Source organism: Teleopsis dalmanni, chromosome 2 (assembly GCF_002237135.1).
Source record: "Teleopsis dalmanni isolate 2A chromosome 2, ASM223713v2, whole genome shotgun sequence".
Classification (NCBI taxonomy): Eukaryota; Metazoa; Arthropoda; class Insecta; order Diptera; family Diopsidae; genus Teleopsis; species Teleopsis dalmanni.
The window spans coordinates 17,965,814-17,990,381 of NC_051847.1; the positions used below are offsets into that span (position 1 = coordinate 17,965,814).

General features: G+C 29.6%; 2 protein-coding genes across 2 annotated transcripts; both read right to left on the reverse strand.

The window, feature by feature from the left end:
* Nucleotides 1-1,011: 1,011 nt before the first annotated feature.
* Nucleotides 1,012-3,281, reverse strand: LOC119683946 (odorant receptor 43a). Its single transcript, XM_038097841.1, has 7 exons — nucleotides 2,619-3,281; nucleotides 2,393-2,531; nucleotides 1,813-2,086; nucleotides 1,638-1,737; nucleotides 1,465-1,566; nucleotides 1,200-1,307; nucleotides 1,012-1,113 (listed from the first exon to the last, which is right to left on the reverse strand). The coding sequence occupies exons 1-7, from the start codon at nucleotides 2,925-2,927 to the stop codon at nucleotides 1,012-1,014; spliced, it is 1,134 nt and encodes a 377-aa protein (XP_037953769.1). The 5' UTR covers nucleotides 2,928-3,281.
* A 5,800-nt stretch (nucleotides 3,282-9,081) lies between these two features.
* LOC119682667 (adenosine kinase-like) lies at nucleotides 9,082-14,371 on the reverse strand. The gene is made up of 4 exons (XM_038096157.1): nucleotides 13,866-14,371; nucleotides 13,628-13,783; nucleotides 13,382-13,537; nucleotides 9,082-10,329 (listed from the first exon to the last, which is right to left on the reverse strand). The coding sequence occupies exons 1-4, from the start codon at nucleotides 13,937-13,939 to the stop codon at nucleotides 9,621-9,623; spliced, it is 1,095 nt and encodes a 364-aa protein (XP_037952085.1). The 5' UTR covers nucleotides 13,940-14,371; the 3' UTR covers nucleotides 9,082-9,620.
* Between the last annotated feature and the right edge of the window lie 10,197 nt (nucleotides 14,372-24,568).

Below are 24,568 nucleotides of genomic sequence, written 5' to 3' on the forward strand. Positions count from 1 at the left end.
AATAAATTGAATCCATATAAGACAAACGAAGCCCTATGCACCACTAAGAGAGAAACAGTAGTAGTAATTAATTCAGTATATATTACAAAATACCTTAAAAGACTTTATTGTTCAAATTGTTTTTCTTCAGAGGTAGTAGCTGTATATATAGTATTCATATGCATACATTTTGAATATTAAGTTGAAGAGTATTAAGAAGAAGAATATTAGGATGTATGCAAGTATAAACCCTATGCTTGATAAATTATTAATAGTGTATTATTATGTTATACTAGTACTAGTAAAATAATTATTTTATATTTGTATATATCATCATAAATTTTGAGCCATTTCTTTTCACTACTAGACTTAGGTCTACTCTCAGTTACATATTTATTTTACTTTATTCTAAGCTATGTTTACTCAATTACCTCGTAGTCTTTTGATATGTAGTTGGTCTTCTATTTAATTTCATATCTTTTCTCAATTATCTGTGAGTTACATGGTCAACTCAGTACCCAACCCATTACCGATTCAATTATATTTCGATTCTGTCTGGTATATTCTTCAGTGTTGTATTTGTTAACTGATCGGTCTTGGTTACTTCAGAGGCATAATATGAAGTGTAACCAAATTAAAAGAACGACCGTCTGACTTTATAGCTCGAATGGCAGACAATCGTTTGTTTGATTGATTGAATAATTATTGATAAATAAAGTTCAAATAATGCTGTTCGAGTTTGTTTTCTTCCGAATGAGTTTATTTCATGTCCTTTGCAGGTTCCTATATATTAACATTTTAATCATTTTATAGATATATAAATTAATTCAAATATGTGGTTGCTTGATACTCATCGTATTTTAGTGATACTTTCTAATTTATTTTACTAAACAAATTTTTCAAATATTGATATAACTATTTCATCCTTCCAAATCCTTTTTAAATTCCTTGTATTTTTAGAGTGTTTGTTTTCCCTTCATTATACAACACAAAACGGTGCAAGATTTCATTTAAAAATAATAAAAATTTGATTTAATTGTAAACTCCACGCAATACTGAAAAGTACGAGTATGAGGCATTCAATAGAGATTGAAATGTTTCCAAAGTCATTGGATAAACGTTTCCAACCATTAGCTATAAATTGGAAAATTTATAAAATTTAATATTATAAATAAGCCATTCGTATATTAAATGTATAAGAAATATTATATAAAATTTACCCGTAATGGCTTCTGGGTTAGAGCACCAAATATTAAAACTGTGCTCTTGAAACGTTTGTCGGCGTTGTACCATTGCATGGAGAATACCGATTCCGAAACCTTCAAACTCTACATTGTTAAGCGGGAAAGTTTAAAAAAAAATTAAAACAAAAATATGTATAGTAAAAACATAAATGAGAAATTAATTCATTTATGGCAGGTATATAGCATTTTCACAAATATTCCTATGATAAATAGGATATGCTCGTGCCTAGTAATCACTTACCTCCACTAAAAGTTCATTGGCATACCAATAGTACGTGAAGAGTACATAGAGCATTGTGAATATGTACATAATCACAGAAACAATTTGAGTTGCAGATTTAATCTAGAACAGATAGATTTTAATTAAACAAATTCAACAGAAATACCATTTCAGACATCTATGGAATGCCTTACGATATTAATGCAAAACAGCAGAGAACAGAGTATGCAATTGAATAGCAGAAATTCCACGGAAACAATATAAGTAACCAAGGAATTGAAGTCCTTTACGTACCTGTAAGGACATTTGAGCATTTGAAACTGTTTTGAGACTGTTTGTATTTTACACTGCTAATTAGCCTTTGATTACCTAGCAATCCTTTTGTAGTATAAAATACATGCTATCAAGTCCTCGTACATTTGATGTTCGCTTTTTTCGTTGTCCTTACAAATTTGTTTTAAATTATGTTGTAAAATGGTTAGTGTCGCCTTGCCAAACATGGCGAAAGCTCCGAAAAGGTTTACAAATGGCATATACATGGCCGTCAGTATCACCGGTGTGGGAAGTTGTAATATATAAAAAATTTCATAAACAGGAGTCTGGGTCATATTTACCGACGGTACGGCAACACCGAAAGGATGCACTGTAAATTGAGTAATTAAAAGAAAAGGAAAGGCTTTTAGTTGTAGTTATTCTATGCTTTTAAAGTTTCATAAATATTAAATTTCTTTTATATAAAATTAATATTAAAATATGTTAGATATGCAATGAATTTTTTTTCAAAAAAAAAAAAATTAAAAATAAAAGGAGTATTAATTTACAATGGTATACATTTTTGAATACAAATGTTATTTTTTAAATGAATTGTAATCAAAAGGATGCGTATATGAAATTTCATGCTATATTTAATTAAAATAACCAGAGAGTCGAAAAAAAACCTCAAACTCACCTCTATTCTCACTAAAAAGCGGATACAGAAGCGCGCCAACGATATCACAAAAGGAAGCTGTTAAATTGAAAATTGATATCCTGCGCGTTGCTGTTACCACTTCCTTTAGGATGCCTTTAGCAAAAGCATCATTACTTTCCTGTTTACATAAGGTATTAATTTTTTACTGAAAGCGCTTTAATTTGCAAAAGAATATGATATAGCGTAGAAAAAAACAGAGACTCACTTCAATTTCTTGATACATTTTTGCCAGTTCCAACATGAATGCCTCGAATTTATTCCGATTGTAGATAACGAGACACGTACGCAGTAATGCATCAAATATGGCTGAAGCAAAAAACATATTCAGTATGAAAGGAGCTAAATCGTCGGATACCCGGTACAAATAGACAAACTGCAATACATTCATGAGACAGACGGGCGCCACAAACACATACACATGCCAATTATGCTTCAGAATTACGGATAAAAACTTCCACAATTTCACATTTATCGAGAGTACCGGATTTTCTTCAATTAAACTCGGCTTTGGCATTTTCAGGCACTTCACTTCTTGGCAGCTCAACAAAAAACAACAAGAAAAACAATTGATAGCGTCAACGAAACGGAAACGGATATACTCAAGTGTAGCGCACTTCAACTGACTTCGAGTCTTCGTATTCGTTGCTCGCACTGATTGTTTGTGAGTTTCTGTTTAGGACTCTTCTTCCTTAAATACTACTTAAGTGGTGCTTAGCGTTAATTGGAACCAAATTGTGATTTGTTTGCAATGAAATTCGATACCAATTGGAGGCTATTGAATTCATTTGGCAATAAACACTTAAGAATGCCACAAGGAGGGCAATTTAATCGCAGCAGTAGAACATTTTCACTAATTGATGGTTCCTGATGTATCATTATTTGCATTTTTACTCAATCTTATGTGGTGTCCTTTTTGTATAAATTACTGTGATTTGTGACAATGCAGGTGTTATTCGCTTTTGTAAAAATTCAATTTAAGAAATAAATTGATAGCCTAATGACAGTAATGTCGATTGTAATTTCTTGTTGCGTTAAAATCGAAGGTTTATACATACCATATATAGAATATTATCAGGTAATATTACCTAACCGGTGTAAAAACACTTTTTAGATGTGATGAACTTAAAAGCAATGCCTTATCAGTAAAATCGAAGAGGACTAGTAGCAAAAGTTTGCTACAAAATGTGAATTAAATGCAGATTAAATCGTATATATCAGAACAAAAAGTTCTAGTTAATATCTGTTCATCTGCCTGTTCATCTATTCATGTCCACGCATTAAGAACACAGACATCTTTCGGGCAACTTGAAAACAGACAAACTTACTAAAGCAGGAATAAATATTCTGTTTCGGAATATTGGTATTCGTCCAACTACTAAACTAACAATTAAATAAAATGCCTGTGACATGTATTATTAATTATTATTATTAATTAATAGAAGGAATCGTGCACTGCGACCTAAAAGATCTATTATGCCCCTTACTCGGGTTAGAGTTTCTCTCCAAGTCCGATTTCTTTAATGAAAGACAGTATAGAGCCCATCTTTCCATGACTTGAATCCTTATGATCGATGAAACACCCTCCTAGGTGTTTTTTCCGCTGGTGCATCAGTGCCGAGCACTCCCCAGGCACATGGTATGCACTTTCTCTTTCTTCTTTGTGATATGTAATGAAAGCCTGAATAGATAAACATCCTTTTCAGATCAAACGACGCATTTGGATGAAATTGAAAAACACTAAACTGTTTCAACTTCAGCGAAAGCAACTCAGTACTATGGTATCAGCACTAACAGACTTTACCCCGCATTAGTAAAGCATGCATTAAGATTTGATCTATCCTCTGACTGTTTCTTTCGGGGTTGTTATTTTTTGACTGAAGGGGAAACTTCATCTAAAGTACCAAAGTCTATTATTGGTTAGTAAAAGATTCAACATTTTTAAGGCCCCTTTCTTTACTGACCAGATAGAGCTGATATCCTTTAAAATTAGAAACGTGTCTAAGTTTATAAGCTTGTCAAATAGGTTTCTTTTTACTTGTCTAGGGATTTTGATTTTATTCGAAAGGATGCTGTTCGTGTATTTAATGCTTTGGAATTGCTTTAGATCTCTTGGGTAGTGCTGTAGGTTTGGCATACGAATAATATCCCAACCATGGTACAACAACAGAAATTTTATTATTATTTATGCTCAAGGGAGTTTTGTTGTACAAGGCCACTACTTCAGCCTAACCTAACTTTATGGTCAAATAATTATTTCGTGAGGCATTACATACATATTTAATTTAATATTTTTTTATTAGAGAAAACTCTTAAATCCTTAAAGCCAACAAATTAAAACTTTTGGAGCACTGAGGAATTGTTAAAAAATAACTCATTTCGTAATTACGACGGATTATCCTTAGACAAGTGGGTAAACATTGCGTTATTATGCTAACAATAAATTGTTATTTGAATGTTGTTGTCAAGTTTTTTATGTGTTCCATAAAGCACCAACCAAAATTTTCGGAGACACAACAGCAACAAAAAAAAAATTGGTACGAAGTAACAACAGCAAATAACTCAGAAATAAAGCAGCCTCAGCAAATATGACAAAGTTAAATAAAAATAAAAATAAAAAGCCAAATAAAAAGCCTGGAAACACCCTCAATAAAATATGACAAAAATGCCACTTATTCAAGCGTTATACCGCAAAAAGCACAAAGGCTGTGCCAAAGGACACACATCCGAGTACTGTGAGCATAAAATTTCAAAACGTTAAGTTCTGCCCGAACAGTAAACAAGAATGACTATAGGACAACAGGCAACAGCGTCCAGCAGGCAACACTGAATGTCCTGAATGTCCTGTGTGGACTGTTTGCAATTATGGAAAAAAAATTGGAAAAATATTTTCTGCAAACATTGACACAAAAATTGCCAAATGTGGCGAATTTCAACTCCACACCACAGGCCTCTTAGGCCCTTACATGCACATGAGAGTCATACGAAGTGGAAAGGACTGACGTATGAATGAAAAAATCGCATTACAAACATTGTCAGTTGCAGCTGACAGAATTGTTTACAGAAGAAACAAGTTTGCCTTTTTCAAGGAATAAATACATTAAACTAAAATAAAACATTTACCATTGGAATAGAATATAGTTGAAGTACTCTTAAGAATTACTACACTCCACTACTGAAATATCAACAAATTTGCAACTTTAAAAATTTTTAATTTAAATTCATTGTAATTCTTCCATTCATCATTTTTCAATCCGCGTTATCAATAGCATGAAACTATTATTGCAATAATTTCTTATACTATCGAGCACTTCACAATCCCCTAATATTATTTCGTAAGGACCTTTCCATGAGTGCAATTAAATGCACTGAAATGCACTCTGCTCATTCATCAGAAACTGATGTTAATTACTTTGGTCAGCGAGTTGCATTGATTACCAAACACAACAATGAAAGGCGTTCCATTATTGTATCCTGTTGTGTCCTGTCATTGCACAGTCATGAAAACTCATTATGGAAAATTAATAACGTATAATTGACAACGAAATCAGTGGCCTTTTTCATGTAACAAAATGGTTACAGTCCTTTTATGTTATGAGTACCTCGCGTTACGAAAGGACAAACATTCACTGTCCAAACAATTGAAAGGTTCTTTTTCTGGGAGTTTATTTGCACGTGAATGGGATAAACTTTATAAAAAACTCATTACAAGTAAGAGAAAGTAAAATTAATTTAAAAAAAATTTACGAATAATTAAAAAGATAAATTTTTCAATTTTTACAACACACTAAGAAAGGTCAAGGGTTCAAAACAAGGACTGTTCTTTTAGTAAACTTTAGAAAATCTTAATCTATTCAGAATCAGCAATGAACAGATGTCAACTGTCCAAAGACGTTCACTTGGAAACATTATGAAAACACTGTGGTATATAGAAAATAAAATTCTTCACATAAAACTGAAAGCCTGGAGATAAGAGAGCAAAAGCACTTCGACACGGCGTAAATTCTCTAAAGTACCCAACTGCATTTAGCGAGTCTATGATAATCTATATTATTTTAAACTCACCAACAATATTATAGATACAATACATACTACTGATTTTATAATTTCTATGAAAACTCAGATGCTTCCCCGTAATTTGTACAAAGATAAAAATTAAATAGTTTTAAATGTTAATTTAACATAAACATTTTCAAGAATTGAAATTGTCATTTTATCTAATCTTCAATTCTTCAAAACACGGTTTCCATTGTATAAGTGTTATCTATTCAAATATGCTCAGTCAGATTCACTTATTCAATATATTCATATTCTATGGAATGATTGAGTCAGAGTCACTTCGTGTTAAATAAATGTGGGAGTGTTCAACTTTTTAAATTATGTATAAAGGGTGTAGTTATCATCCCAAAACATTCATCTACTGACTCATCTTAATATTTGTTGTTTTAGATTTAATTATCGTAGTTTTTTTTCTCCGGTTAAAAAGTAAATGGAATAAATAAGATATACATATATTTAGAAAAACTTACTTGCATGTACATTCCACTAGTAGCTTTGTTACTCTTTTGTAAGAGATACAATAGGAATGTATACCCTTACGGAAGAGGCAATTAAACTCTGTAAAGTAGGTTCTGTGCTACTCTTTATCGAAGTAACAGAACTTTGAGACATATTCTAAGCCCAGAAGGGGTCACCAAAGACCTGACGATCGAAGTGCCATATCCAATATCAATAATAATAATAAGAAAGAACAATAAATTCTAAAATTGTGAGGAAGAACTAATCGCACGATGTCGTTAAATATATAAGTTCTAAAGAACACAGAAGCGCTTAAAAGAAGTTCGAAAACAGTTAAGCAAGATTGTCCGCAAAAAATCGAAACTTTGTGTTATGACCTAAAGCCGACCTGATCTTGACAACCGACGTAAAAGGGTGAGAAGATGCTGTACAATGGGGATGGGTATGGAGAAAGTAATATGGAGTAAGGAAATTGATACAGATAGTGATATTCAATTTAACCTGGGTACGACTGCAGGATTCTTACGGGACGGAGCCAAAAACAATCGGATTTAAATTTGTGTGTACATTTGTAAAAGAAAAATTGCGACTTAAAGTGGGGTCGCTCACATATGTGGATGAATTTATATGTGACTAGTAGCCGTTTAACATGTGTTCATATCCTTATCTCAATTAAGCAAGGAAAGTTCTTGCTTGTTGGAAAAATTGCTATTAGACAAACGTAATCTTGAAAAGAATACCCGTCAGTAGTAAGACGAAAAGCTTTTGCGTTTGATGCAAAATACGAAACAGATCAATTTCTGCAACGAGACGGCACAGTACACCCTAACTCTTTTTGTTTTTTATGTTACTTCAACAAAGAAGCCGAAAAGCGTGATATGAAGTAGAGCTGCAGTTGAAGCAAACATTGGGAATGTTCGTATTTATTATTGATAAGTAACTGTTTAGTACGTAGCTATATCCTAATCTCTCTCGAGTAAGGAAACTTACTGCAGCACAAGATGCTGCACATCCTCGGAAATATAAGTTAGTAGCTTGTTGCAAGGTTTACTATAACACAACCGCAATCTTGAAATGGATGCTGACTCGGCATGGAGGGTAGAAATCCCTCGCCTCTAGTTATTCTTGCCGTTGTTCCCGATGAGATCCATAGAAAAAAAACGCCTTGAAAAAAAATTACAAATACGTATACATAGATAAGGATATGGTTGAGTGAAGGAAGTGTGAAAGTGCTTAGACAGAAGCGTTTATTGAGGATGAATGGGATCTTGATTGAAGTCAACTTGGAACAATGCCGAAAAACTTGACGGCTTCCTTCCCTTTAGTCGAGATCACTTATGTTATCTATGTTACTGTAGAAGTCAATGTATTCATGATACGACAAGAGATCGATAATGCAACGAGGAAAACCGTGTGCTTCTGTTATAAGCGTAATCTTTTTGTTATTGTAAAGGAAGTAGCACCAACTGGCATTGCGTTGATTATAAATTTAACTTAATTTGTTCAAAAATTTTAAATATTTAATGTGTCTATATCATAAATAATATTAGGTTTGTACAATTGATTTCTATATTTACAGTAAATTCATAAAAAATTTTTATAATGGTTTTAAGGCATTATAATATAACCTATTCATCCACGTTTACGATAACGTAAAGTTTTTGATAACTACAAAACATGTTAATTACATTTCTGTTAAAAACGGAACTGTTTTACATACAAATGGGTTAAATTTATAAAGGTACCAAACTACTTAGTATCCTATATAAAATTCATTAATTAGATTCAATACTCTGTATTTATTAAATTTTAAATCTATTATAACTTTCGATTTATCACCAGAGATATATGCTGTCAGGGGCTTTTATTGCTAAGATTATGGAGTAATGTATCTGTAGTATGCTTTAGAATAACCTCAATGGCTAAAAATATTTACTTTGTTATAAAATTGAAAATAACAATTATCACTTTAGTTTATAATAAAAATATCACTTATATTTTAATATAATTCAATCATTAATTTTCCATTATCATTCATTTTAACAGTTGAAGTTAATTTACAAAAAATAAATAATTATATATAGAAATTCAATTTTACAAATGCATCTTATTATTATTATTACATATTATTTCATTTCTAACAGGCAAAATAGTTACAAACAAATTTAATAATTATTTGCTATTATTACGTGTATTTTTCTATTTAATTATTTTTAAACAAAACCTACAATTCAAGATAATTTCACCCACATGTCAGGCGGGTATTAAAGCAATAGCAACTTTAGCTGTTAAATAAATAGATAAAAAATAACGCTTTAGAAATTTACAAAAAATTTAAATATGGTTTTTAGTTAAAAATATAACAAATAAATAAAATTATAAAAAAAATTTATTTTAATAAAAATAGCAACTGTGTCATTCATTACTCAAGATACATGGCAGATAAATCGTATACAATGTTTCATTTGTACTTATGAATAATTAGCTTATCAACATAATTATGAGTGAGATAAAGTTAAATTAAGTAAATATTTTGTGCGAAATAGTGTGAGAATAAATAAATAAATAAATAAGTTAATATCATTTGAGATTCAAAATGTATTGCTAAAGGTTAAACAACCAAAGTGATTCACTCACTCGCTACTTAAACTACTTTGAGGTAGAAGTTCTCTAATGAAATTCTATTAAGGAACTATTCAGGTAAATTGCACCCAATCTGTGTTACGACTTGCGCAGCGACATCTGTAGCCACACGTATACATTCACTCAGTGAACGTTTCTCAAGCCATGCATGTAAGAAGCCAGCAACAAAAGCATCTCCAGCGCCGGTTGTATCAAGAACATTCTCTACACGTGGCGCATTGTAGCTGTTGAATACAATTGGACCAGGTTCACCAAGCTCTTCAATATAATTCGATATAACTTGAACACCTTGATCTCCTTTGGTAATCACAATTATCTTAACTAAACCACTCTGTATAAGTTCTTCAGCCATTTTCTCTAGACTACTACAACCCATCTTCTCCATAAATGCTTCGAATTCCTTTACGTTACCGAATATAAAGTATGCATTGCGTGCTAAGTACAATAATTGCTCGTAATTACGCTGTACAATATAAGGGGCGCTGAGATTAATGGCCAAACGTCTTCTTTCACGTATATAATTGCGGACTATGTACTCGCAGACATCCTCACGCTTCGGTATAAAGAAACCTTCTATGTACAAAATTTGCTTGCGTTCGATGGAGCGTAGGAATTTTTTATTCTCATCCTTCTCAGCACGCTTTAGTAGATCTATGGAGAATCCTGCTGAAGCGCCTATGTTCGCATAAAGCGCTGTCTTATCTTCGTATACTAAACACACGCATTGGCCTGTGGGTGTTTCTGTGATCGTTTCAATTCTAAAATTATAAATAAATTTTTATTTTCAATTTGAATTAATTTAAATAATTTGTTGTCATTTGAAAGTAGTTATGGAAATGGTTAAGAATAGTGAGTTGTTTATTTCATAAGCTGAGAGGCGTTTATTGTCAGAGACTTAGCACGAACTGTCTAATTAAAGTGTGCTTAGTTTGTTTTTTCTAGCACACAACGTCATCAAATATTTGCACTTCAAACAAATTCAAGCAATGAACGAGAAAACCGGTGGGGTTTTTCTAGATATACCTACGTACATTTATTAGTAACTGGATTTTATTTAGATTTTTACGCTATGAAAATAGTTTTGCCTGTTATGGTGCAATAAAATTACTTTATGCAAATGTACGTGAGAAAAACTGATCCAGCTGAATCGATTATGGAAACTGAGTCAGGTTTTTATGATGCACAGATATTTTATTGTTAATTGTGTTATTAGCAAATCGAACTGAGTTCGTAGCAGATAGGATATAAATTTTTAACAGATATTTTCATCTTCGGTTGCAAAGCTAAATACGTATTGTATGAAGTTTGTATTTATGCAAACTGGGGATTTACATTTCCTTTTTTTTTTTTGGTAAAAGCAAGACTGATATTGCGAGCAGTGACTAAGCAAAAAGTTAATCCAAATATTGGGACTTTTCTTATTAACAACAAAATAAACAATTACCATATTGGTTATAAACAATAAAGTTATTTTGATACTATACTAAATGTGATGCACATATGTATGTAAAATATGTTGTTATTTATATGTTTGTATATAAAAACAAGTAATACTATATTACTATTACTATAAGTAATACTATATTTTATATAACATCTAGTAAACAGTATCAGAAACATGTAAATTAAATAATGTACATATGAAACACCTTTTAATGGCTTCTACTGATATCGATTTTTAAAGCCTCCTAGTGATTAATTTACTTTTAAGACTTTTTTGAGTGAATCATAAATGGATTATAAGACGTATTTACAATCTTCCTCATAACTACACATTCAAAAAGAATTAGATTTCGTGAGTGCCACAACTTTAAGGCAAGTTATCTCTACAACTGAAACATAGTGGAACTTGCACAGTATTTAAGAAATCCCTTCTCAAATCACAGCGCCTGGACTTTAGAATATTGTCAAATATTCATATAAATGCCATTATGTAGGATGAAATGTCATCTACTAAATTGCATTACCAAAGAGAAGTAGAGATCTAAGCCAGAGACACTCAATCTGGAGTGCTAATAATTCTCATTGCCTTTCAAGAAATTAAATCTGAATTTTGTCATGTTTGTTTTACAGGAAAATGTGGGGCACAACAATATCATAAATTATTTTACTAAAAAACTACTAACTTTCTATCATAATTTGTAGTATATGTAAAAGTATGTGATATAATCAGGGTTATTTTAGTTACGGAACCCTATTTGGGAAGTAAAACCACATTGGGTTACTAATTCAATATTGCATTCCGTGTAATGAATGTGCATATATATTGACACATTATTAATTCCAGATTTAAATGTATTCATGCGTTTAACTACTTAAGTACACAAAAATATAAATTTTACAACTCTTATAAATTACATCATTAAAATGCAATAAAGTAAAGATTCAGTATTTGACTATAGAGGCAAAAGTAAATGCATTTCTTAAAAAAAAAAAGAAATATGAGTAAAAAATGTCGGAAATTTCAGAAATTTTGCAGTAGCAAAAATTGCTTTAGTTAAAATTTAACAAAGAATTCTTTTAACTTGAGATACGAATGCAAACTACGTGCATTAGAAGAGATAAGATTAATTAAAGTTAAAAAATTATGACCGACCTTTGCTTTTCTAAGAAATCGAAAATAAGAAAAAATTGTTCGATATCTATTAGATATTATTGTTCATCTATTCTTTTATTATTATTATACTTATTCAATAAAGCTCAAGAATCTTTAAGTAGTACTCACCTATTCTACTATATAATTCAATTGATCTTCAAACTATTTTGAACTACTATAACTCTCGGCTAATATCAGTTCATATTTTATCTAAAAACTTAAATGTAATAATCTGCTAGCAGTTTTTTTGAGCGAAAAACCCCAATTGATTATAGATAGATCAATTGCGCGAATACTAGCATATCATATACTCTTCCCTCTCAAATTCTCTTGAAGTAAAATTTACTGGTTTCAAAAATTTCTTTAAACTCTAGGGTGAATACTCGATTTTCAATGTCAAACAGGTAATAATCGATTACTACGTAAATCCTGCCATTTTAATAATATAATAAAATCAAATCTCCAAAATATTCGAATACTGAATATTCATTATCATTTCAATTTTTTTTAAATGCAATTCACTGAACTTAAAATCTTCTATTAGTTCTACCGTGGTTACTCATATAATATGTATTTCCTGCCATTTAAATTTTCTTAAGATAAAATTTAATAATGTCAACCTCTTCTACGCAATTCATTGTGAATATGTAAATACTACGTATTCTCTTATATTTTAATTTGGTTATAATTCACTGACCTCAAAATCTGCAAATCACTTCGTTCTACTTTAATTCAAAATTTAATAAATCTTTATTTATAAACAAAATATGTCGACGCTTTTATGCTATGCTAGTATTTAAAGTCACTCAAGAATAAATTTAATTAAGAATTATGGATTTAATCAATCTATTCATATACAATGAAGTGCTTTCATTTGTGAGGATTAAACACATTTATATGAACTTCTTTAAAAGACCTTGAATGCAATCGTAAATCATAAAATACAAAAATATGGATTAAATTGATAAACAATAATAAATTGAATTTTTAATGTCTGAAGTTCTTTTAAAAAAAAATATAAGTATTAAGTGCTAAAAGATAGCACAAACACATATAATATAAACAAATATAAAAGTGCCTACAGTACTCATATCATATATATATGTGAATTCTATATAGTTCTATGTTGTATAAGCAACGTTTCCATATATAATTAATTCCTTATATTATTTTTTTTTGAATTCCCATTTCCACTTATTATTCTTTTTACTTACCTGGCATCAATTTCATAATCTTGCAGTCTGTCCCTTAACTCCTCTGCGTATTTATCATCGCCAACGGCACCAAAAAAGAGTGCTTCTGTGCCCAATTTTTTCAAAATGCGTACTGTGTTTAAGGAAGAACCTCCAGGATTTGTAATACAATTTGAACTAAAATAATTTAATTTTAATAATTTTAAATAAGAATTTCAAAAATGTAACCAACGAAAAGTGTCAAAACAAATTTAAAATGTCGCTAACCTCTCGCAAATCTCAGCTGTTAGTGAATTCAAAGTCTCCACACTCAGTTCGCCTTTCGCGTTCATTGATAGTTGAAAACGATCGAGAATATCTAAATCTGCGATTTGCACTGTGCGATCTAATAAAACATTTCCAAAAGCCACAACTTTCCGCGGCCTAAACAAATTATTAACCATAAAAGTAGAAACAAAAAGGTTAATTACGAAATCATAATTTTGTGTTATATTTAGCAACTCACGTGCCGGCACCCCAACCCGAATCGCCGTTGCTATCACCAAATATTTTCTCATAAAATTGCTGTAAGTATTCCATTGCTTTCAATATACAAAAAATAACACTTTGAAAAAAATTATTAATTTTACAAAAAATTTAATTTGTTAAAATCGATAAATAGAATTAACGGACGTCTCCCGGTCTTTTGGCACATTTACACAACACGGCCGCAAAAGTCGTACTAAACTCATTTCGTGTTATGTTATTTTATTTACGCTGTAATTTGTTATAAGCTTGTGAATTTTTTATTGCTCTTTTTTAACTTAATTTAGGAAGTGGGAAAATTGTGTGCTTAATCATCTTACGCCTTCTTTCCAACTTCTTTTTTTACGTGAGCAAAAAATAAACACTAAAAACCTCGTCTAGTTGACAGTTACCATGACAACCTCAAGCTTTGTTAAGAAACGCTATATTTGTAGTAGACAGAGTTGCCAATTCTTTTTAGTCTTTTGTTGTGATTTCGTGTAGAACTAAGAACAGAATAGTTTTGCGTTGATTTGTTTATAAAATTCTTGTACGAAATTATTTTTATAAACAAATTCTTTTGATTAATATTGAACTAGTTGTTGATCGTTTATATGTGTTTTTTAATTGAAAAATTAAACATAATTGAAATTTGTTTTTATTAAATTGCTTATATGCAAAACCAGTACAAGCAATCAAAATCTTGTGGCAGATGGGAGTAATGTATATAAATGTTATAATGTGCCAAGTAAAAAACTATTTAAGTTTTACAACTGTATGTTTAATTAATGCTTAATTAGTTATGAAATTTTCAATGTTTAAAATGTGATAATAATCAAATAATCATTTCTTCATACTATTTAAAAAATTTATGCAATTACTTTACTCTATGTATTTTAAATTAATTGTATTTATTATATATATATGTTTGTAGTGTCACTCTTTTTTATATTATATGCACAAAATTTATGTTTACTAACTAAATATATAATGTTGTTTATTTTCAATTACGTTAACAAATATATATTCATTGTATATATATTTATTTAATGGTATATCTTTCATTATATTAGCCTATTAGTGATGTAAATTCACATTTGCAGAGTTTGATAATTTATGTTAATAAAAGATTAAAAGTATTGGTAACCCTTTGTCAATACATGTGCTTATGTACATTTATGTACGCTATCAACAATATACGTCGGTAAGTCTCCAAAAGCTTAGTTTTATAAACTTTTCATCATAACGACAGTTTTAGATGCGTTATATTACTTGTGCTTATAAAACTGTACGAATTAGTTGGCGTAGATTACTTGCGCTACTCAAACTGTTAGAATGAAAAATTTTAGTTGTATTGTGCCAGCGAAAAGTTTTCCTACAAGAAAAAGATTTAATTCAAAATAAATTACAAATGATAAAATTAACAGAATTTCAAACATTTTTTTTCTAAGTCACATAATTTTACTGTCATTAAAAGTATTAATATTTTTACATATAATATTTTATATAATACAAAATTAAATTTTATATTAAATTGATTTTTAACGTCCATTTTGACGAAATTGAACTAAACTAATTTCTTAATATAACCTATTGTTTTCCATAAAAATATTGCAACAACAAAAATTTATTTTTATTATTTTTAAATATTATTATTATTTATTATTATTATTTAATATCATATTTAATTATTTAAATATTTGACTTGTATATTTTATATCAATTAACGAACACATTATTAAAAATAATGATGTGTTTTTATGGTAGAGTAGCCTTACCGTCTATAATTTATTTCCAGCGTTGAGAATTTTTTCTTACAAATCAAAATTTTTGCTTACAAAAATATTTAATTGCATTTAACCTTGCCAATCATTGAAATGTATTGAGGCATCTACTTAAGCAGAATTGGAAATTTTCCAAATAACAAAGTCGTCCCCCTTCTCCTGCCAATGCAAGAATGTCTTTTTATCTTATCGTCCGGCGCAACATCGCGACGTTTTCAGCGAACAATTGTGAATTAATTTCCATATTCGAAAGCGTAAACAGAGTGCAGTTCATTAAACCTGTTAAGTAATGATTGGCTAAGTTTCCGTCACAAGTGTTGGGCAGAATCTCGAAAAGTTTCCACATCTGACTCGCAAGTGCGCAACTGACTGGAAACTAGTTTCTCGTCGCTACTGTCAATCCGTCCGGCGCTCTCTGTGCCGCACGTGATGAACTGCGTTTATCGTAGACAGACGAAGCGAAGCATGCAATCCAAGTGTACATACAGCGAAGTGTGCTTTCCTTGCGGCTTGACACAGTTAATCGGGGGATTTTTTTCTGTTTTAAGCTTGAAGGTGAATTTCCAAGTCTTGTGCTTCTTGAGACGCAAAAAAAAGTAGAAAAAAAACTGACTTAATTGCAAGTGAATTTATGGCTGAGTTGGAGAGCAAAAGAGGCGTTTCTTTTTTTTCTAAAAGTGACCCTGTCTCTACAAATTAAAATTTTGTTAATGTGGAAAATAAGCAACAAAAGTCCCCAGAAGTGTCCAAATAAGAAATAATAATTAATTTTATTATAAATGATTGTTATTGAGCAATCTAATTTACTATGTGTTTTTCAAATTATTTTTCGAATTATTTTGGAATTATTTATTAGATTAGTTCTTTCACTAACCTTCGGGGTTTTTCTATTAATTAATAGACTTAATAAAAGAATCGTTTAGATTTCTATTATTTATTTTTATACTGAGTAGTTTTAATTTGTGCTGAATTCTGTTTTTATAAAATAAACCAAATTCTTTAATGATATTTAACAATAATAATTTATCTAAGTCAATTTAAGGGATCATCACTGGGGCAACATGGTATAGTAAGGCCCACAAATGTGTCAGCTTTCAGTCAACTAACGCCCACTACTGTTTACCTGTATATTATGATAAGATAAAGTAATGTTATAAACCACAAGTACAGAAAGGGTTCTTATAGGATCTCGACTTGACTGGCAACAAATCACATTGCAATGAACCATAAGCCTAATAAGATTTTCACCACACTAGCAGGAACATTTAGTGGGTTCGTTTGTTTGCAGCTCTCGTGAGTATGGAATCCGGTGGTGCATTTAAAATTGTACCAAAAGTGGCAGTCACAGAAAGAAGATGTAGTTCAAGACCGTGCGGAGTGAACAAGTTGAAGGAACACTTATCGTTCTTAATATTTAACTAGACTACAAAAAACGCATACTCGAGTAGAGACGCAGGTTTAAGGAAGACGATGCTTTATTGGAAAAGGTACTTAACTAATTAGTCAAAAAAAAACATGCAGGAGTGAACTATGAATGCGATGAAATAATGAAGTTTAGGGAACTCTAATTGTAATGGATATACCAAATTGGAAAAATGTGACACGAAATAGAGTGACACTAAGTAAAGGCGTTTGAGTAGGAATGTTGCGTCAAGTCGAAAGTGTTATTAGCGATCAGTTAAACAAAGCAGTAAGAAATACAAAAACTGCCTTAGCAATGGGACCTCAAAACTGATTCTTACTGGTTTGAGTGGTAATGGTAAAAAAAACAAAAGGCACTATATCCTTCGACTGCTCATAGGAGACGCTTGGAGAAAAATCCATCAAAGGTAATAAGAAAATCGACGATAATCTTCGGTGTTAGGTTTTGGTTTGAGTGGTAATGGTTAAAAAAACAAAAAGTAATATATCCTTCGATTGCTCTCATCCCCTTAAAAAATAATGCACCAAAGTTAATAGAAAATAACGACAATAACCTTAGATGTTAGGACCACAAATCTGAGCTATGATGGCTTGAGTGTTAATAATTAATAAAACTAAAGGCGCAATATCCTCGATTGTTCTAATGAAACTCTTGTAGAAAAATGTAGCAAGGGTAATGAGAAAATGACGATATAGCCTTAAGTACTGAGACCTACTAGACCTACTAAAACCTCTGCATTTCACTGAATTAAGACTTTATACAATCTCAACATCAGTAGTGGATTTCGAAAACATTATTTCTTGGCAAATCTTCAATGTTGTATTATTGATTTTGAAAATCTTGCAGCGTTTTGATAACAACGGTTATCAAACCCAAATATCTAAGAATCTGCAATTTATTTTTATTTTAATTTTAGTGCTGAAATTTCTGTTTCATTGCACTGCAAAAAAAGTTCAACAAACTCTTATCAATTGCAGTGTAGAAATTTAAATCAAAACAAAAATTCAAATTTCAACGTTCATCACTTAAGTATCTGGAAATAATTGCCATACTTAGTACACTTCAAAACGTATGCCGCAGGTATTAAAATTAATAAACAAAAAAATTTGGCATTTTGAAAAAACAAAATAATTATTTTTATATTCACTCACTAAATGAAGAATTTCAGTCTATATGTTATATAAAAAAAATATATAAAAAAATGCACTTCTATGCATTTTTAAAAAATTCCTAAAATAAGTGAAGTCCATTAACCTTCTCGGAAAACGTGATCCAACTTATCACGTTTTATGTGAGAAAATTGCAACTAAAATAAACAGGGAACGAACGACTTGAAATTCTATATTCGCAACTCCGCACATACTTCCACACCCAAAACATTGTCCCTCTAATTTCACAACTTAAGCAAATAAAGTTAACTTCTCTATATATATACATATGTATATATATGATATATATGTTTATTAACATAAATTAAAAAAAAAAATAATAATAATAATGATAATTATTTATACATTTACCTTTTGCTGAAGTTTTTTGTTTATGGACGTCGCCCGAAATATATGGAAAAGGTTCCCAAGAGTTCTTATGTTGCATATTAAGGTTTATAGGTAAAAAAGAGGAAGGTTTTTTTTATATGAAAAATGAGTAAAAACAAATAAAAACATTAAAATTAATCAATTTTTGTAAAACTTAATATGTTCGACAGTTTCCGGTCAAAATATATAAGAACCCAAAAGAAAGACGAATTAAAAAATAAAATCCATGGGTATGCAATTTAAAAAAAAAATTGCCAAAGGCGTACGTGCGAATTTATAATAAAAAAACCAAAACCTTAATTAATAATATTTTTGTTTACTTTTTTAATAACAAAAAAAAAAAAAATAAATAAATAAATTGCCAACTATGCATTTAGGAAACAGTGAGATTTTATTTAATTGCTTTAAATGAAGCCTCAAAACTATATAATTTTTTTTATTAAATATTTTTGCAATATTCTTTTAAAATTTTTTTTTAATTTATTTATTTACTTATATAAATGAAGCACTTAATTAAATAAATGCGTTACCATTTGTGGTACATGTAAACAACCAGTGCCATGAACACATGACCCAAGTTGAATAATGCCACCGGCTGAAAAAGTTTCTAGTCAAGTTTTCACGACCCCGTTTCATGCTTTTATACAATAAAGAACTTACGAGTTCTTGGAAATAAAATGGTCAATAAAATAAAACGCAAATATGGGCCACACTTTGGTTATATGATCAGTAAGCCGATCGCTGAGAATTAAAATAATATTTTCAATACAAATTTGCTGACCTACATAACCAGTAAGAAGTTAAGACGGCGATGATATCATTGCAGTCTATAAGACGAGAGTGCATATCGTATAATCATGCAATTTATATTAGAACCTTCAAATATAATATTAATTGGAGCTAGATAATATTACAAAATTATTATATTTTTTTGTTTTCAACTTAATTAGAAATAGTGAATATATAGGTTACTTCCTTAAGTTGCCATAATAATCAGTGCGGAATGTCGATCTCACAATTCTTTCTAGTTGCTTCTGTTTCGTGCACTTCTTCTTCAATCTCGTATGGACTCCTCCATCTTCTTTCTCAGACTGTGGCTTGAGATACCATTCTTGCTACCGTCATGACATAAATGAACTAACAAAGTCACTGAATAATAATTAGCTGAATAATGTCAATATCGGGTTAGACTAGTGATAAGTTATTGAAGCGATTCGAGTGCTCCATTTAGACTACTTGGCTGCTAGTATTACTGTACAAAAATCGAAGATTTCAAGCAATTGCGAACCTTTAGTATAATCAAAGGTGCTATTATTATTAATTTTTTATTAAGCAAAGTTGTGATTTATTATTAGATTGCATTTAATTATAATTTATTTTTATTAGATTAATAGACCTCCAGAGCAAATTACTCATCAGAATTAACAAAAAATATATTATATAAAATAATTTTTGTGATTGCTCAGTTATCGCACTAGATCATTGTAGCTGCAAGTACTAGCTTGAAAGTACTAATTTGATTTATATAATAAAATCTATTATCATTTTTCGAGAATCATTTTCTTCTCCAACTAAATTAAGTTTCTACAAATTATTATTAATAAATAATAAAATATCATTTTATTTAACAATAAAAGAGCCAATAAACGAAGTAGATTTCCTTTGAAAAATCTCCCCTGGAAAGATTTAACAGTGAAAATTACGCATAAGATAATTTTCACGACAACCATTAAGACCCCATCTCGATGTACTCAAGAAACAAGATTGATAATGGTTTTTCCTATAAAATAAAAAGTCATTTTGACTGACGTCAAATTTTCATCGTTTCTTGGTAGACAAAACGTTCTTGAAAATAAAATCAGAAATAGGCCAAAGAAAAGTGAAAATTTGTTTTATTCTCGAAAATAAAAAAATTAAAAAATAATTAATTTATATTATCAATTTGGATAGCGGCCAAAATAAAGCAAGGGACTCACTCATATGTGACCGAAGACATGATGATTTCACAGCTGGTACAGAGAAGCGTGCGACTATCACAATTCATAAGAAAACAAGTGTCCAAGAAAGTGGACTGGGTATATTTCCCGAAAATTGAATGAAAACATATAATAAATTGGTTTTATTATCTATCTTTCTTGAGAATATATTAAAAAAAATTGATTTATTATCTGTTATATTTAAAATGATAATTGTTCGTAAAAATAAAAAAGAATTGTTACTCATGAACTTAATTCAATGAAATTAATAGTTGTCAAGGTGAACATAAATAAAATATAATTAGAATATCTATAAATAATATATGTTTTGGACAGATCAAATAGCTATTTGCGATTACTATCAAATATCTAACATTAGTAATATATTAATTAAATTACCTAAGTATAGTTACCCATAGATGTTCGACTAGAAATAGCAGAGACTATAGGAATATTTGGGCAACATCTCCAAACATGATATACACATTGTAACTTGTTCTATAACTATACTCTATAATATAAAGTATTAGAACCTATGTACAAAGAGCGTTCTACGAATTCGTATGATTGGACGAAATTTAATAGATTTAAATTTTATTCGCATAAAGCTCTCCATGAATCAGAATAGGTTATTGTAGCACAGATTCTAACATACATATATACGTCACACTGTGTAAATATATAAATACATATAAGATACATGTAAATAAGATAAGATAAATGTATTTTGTACGTTTGCTTGTTTGATAAGATTAAGCATATAAAGTGCAATATATTATTTTATTACCAAATTAATACATTTATATAAAACTTTAAAAAATGTAAGTTCCCATTTCTAAAGATTCCTGAGAAGTACAAAAGCAACATAAATAATCAATATACATATATACTAAATTACATTATTATATTAGCATTATTTTACTATAATAAACGAGTTGTGGTCTAACTGAAGAAGTCCCTTCTTAAAAGTGACTATGAGTCCCATGAATATAATGAATACACTTAAATGTGAATATAATTTTGGAGTAGAGTTTTATTAGGATAGGTAAGGACATTGTGATACTTCCAAAGTTGCCTAGGAGCATCAAGTAACACTAAATGTTGTTTACTCTTGGTACTATCCTTTGAAAACCATTTGCCATTTCATATAAAGCTTAAAAAATAAGTTTACTTTACTCACTTCTATTAATCCTTTTTAAGTCCATAAATATATAAATCTATTTTAAAATCGAAAATGTGGCAGTAGTAAGGAAAATTTATATCCAAAATTTACTTTTCAACCAAGTGAATTCTTTTTAAGGGTTTCATACATTACCAAATATCTATTATCAATGGCCTTTTGAATTATTTAATCGTATAATTAGCCATATTTAATTTTTAGATATCAAGTACCAGGCGAAAATTGCTCTCCAATTTGAAACATGCAGAAAATTATCAACTATTATATATATATTATTATTTCATTTTATATATATACATATGTATATATTTTATATTTTTTTATCTATTATAGAACAAACTACAAAAACTTCTATATCAATGTTTAATAAAACAAAGACGTTATATTTTTCCGTTTTATTATTAGAACATAGTGTTTCCCTTTATTTTTTCAAGTGTAAACTATGTGTGTAAAGAAAGTACCCGTAATATTACGCATCTGTTTAAATTATAGAATTTTCTTACAATAATTTAAAAAACATTCTTTTGTTGCACAATATTAAAACGGGTACTCACCAATGTATAAAAAGTTGTATTTTATTAGTACACATAATATTAATAATTTAAATAAATAAAAAGAGTAACAATTTTTTAATTGTCACACATTTTTTTGCAATTTTTATTGTTGTACTTACCCGTGAATAAAAATTTTAAACGAAAAATCCCTAAATTATTATATGAGAATCACAAATTAAGTCTTAAGAAAAAAACAAATTTTTAATAAAATATTTTTAAAGTTATGCTAAGAATATTAAAAATTTATTTTATACCTTTTACTCATTATATACACGTATGTATGTAAAACGTGTTAAGAATATTAATTATTTTATCATTATCATATATAATAAATAAATTTTTTTTGCAAGTTCATACGATTAAATATTACATAGACTTTTATAACTGATATTTATTTTCAATATTAACCGATATATAGTCAAAGCAAATCTACTAGAAAAAGAAAACTTCAGTCGAAAATCCGAAAATTTGAATTTCTAACCGACAATTTCCTCGGTCTCTATAAAGAGGGTGAAGTAGAATTATAATGTCTCTCTCAACTGAATCATATGCTTTTCATTATCTATAAACTGGTGAAGAAGAATTATAACACAACTCGCACTAATTAATCAAATGTTTTTTCTAAGCAAGGATCTTAACTGGAATTAGAAAACTCTTTTTCGAGAATCCTGCATAACTATCAAAAATTGTACCATAAATTTAGGCTCACTACATAGAACTCTTAATGATTAGAGAAAGTGACCTTTAATTCTAGTAACACTAGAGAGTCATAGACAGTTTAAGTGAAAGCTGTCGCACAAAATTCTTTAACTTAACCAATAAATATGCACTCTATAGTAGTGAGTCTCAAAGACAACTTAAAAAATTTCGAAAGTGATCGAATAAAAGATCATTTAATACCAAATTTGTCCATGTAGCATCATCGAAGGCCATACTCATCACAGAACTGAGCATTTAATGCCATATCCTCTTACGTAAGTTTATCGTAAGACATGGCTCGTGAATAGCGATATTAGCTGAATTAACAGAATGTATCCTGTTTTCAAAATAGGCACTTGGGTCCAAACGCTTCTCTCTACGTTCCTTTAAAAAAAATTCAAATTTCCAAATTAATATTTTTTAATAATAGGCTTTGAATGCACTCAGAACTAAAAGATCTATTGTGCGTCTAAAGGCTCAACTAAAACAATTCTAGACTATTAATAAATCTCGTAATTGCTGTGGGCTTAAGTCGTAACTACTTTCAAGGTAGTCGAGTCTACGTCTTGCCGCCACTGGGCAATTGCATAGGATATGTTCTGATGTTTCTTTCTTCTCATGACAGAGCCGACAGGAATCACGTTCTTCTGCACCTTTAATTTTCAAATTCTTCGATTACTGAAATGCGATTTTAGTTAGAGGTCCTTTACAATTTGTTGGCTGAGATCTTCTCAATTAGTTTCTAAGAGCTGGTTTTAGTGGGTAAAAGGATTCGACCGTACTTAACCACTTCAAAAAAAACCTAACATAACCTATTTGAGTTTGTGCTCATGTGTCAATTTTTGGAAAACAAAATTAATTAAATGTATCTATTATTAATTATTTAATTTATTTGATAAAATAAATATTTAGTATTTAATATATTAATTTATTTTAATTACTTAATATTAACGCCAGTATTTTCATGAAACTACTTGCATGCTAAAACGTACTCTTCTTATTACGTTAATCAATTTTTATAGCCTCAAAAAAAAAAAGTTAAAAGAGAGTAAAAAACTTAATTAATTTTATTAACAGTTACCAAAAATTCTCTTAAGAAATAAATCAACTGAAAGAGCAGCTAAAAAATCAGTTAACACATATCAGCAAGCAAAAAAAAATAGAATGAAATTAATAAAAATAAATAAATTCCCATAAAAGGTAAGTCAAGTCGGTGCATGCACTTTTGTGCAAAATTCCGTGTAAATAAATAATAAAAATTAATCTTAAGAGTTTAAATTTTATAAACAGTAAATAAATAAATAAGAGGAGTTGAATGTGATAACATAAATTCTGTTTATTATTGATTATTCTAATTAATTAATAAACAATAATTAGCAAATATGTAGTTCAGTTCATAAAAATTAATCTTAGCAGTGCGAATCAAACAAATAAAAACAAAAACAAACATTAAAAATTCACAGAAACGGAAAAGAAAAGCTGAGTCGGTTTTTACGCGCCAAGCCATTGGCTTTTTAATTCTGTTTTTTTTTCTACTCTGTGTTTTTTTT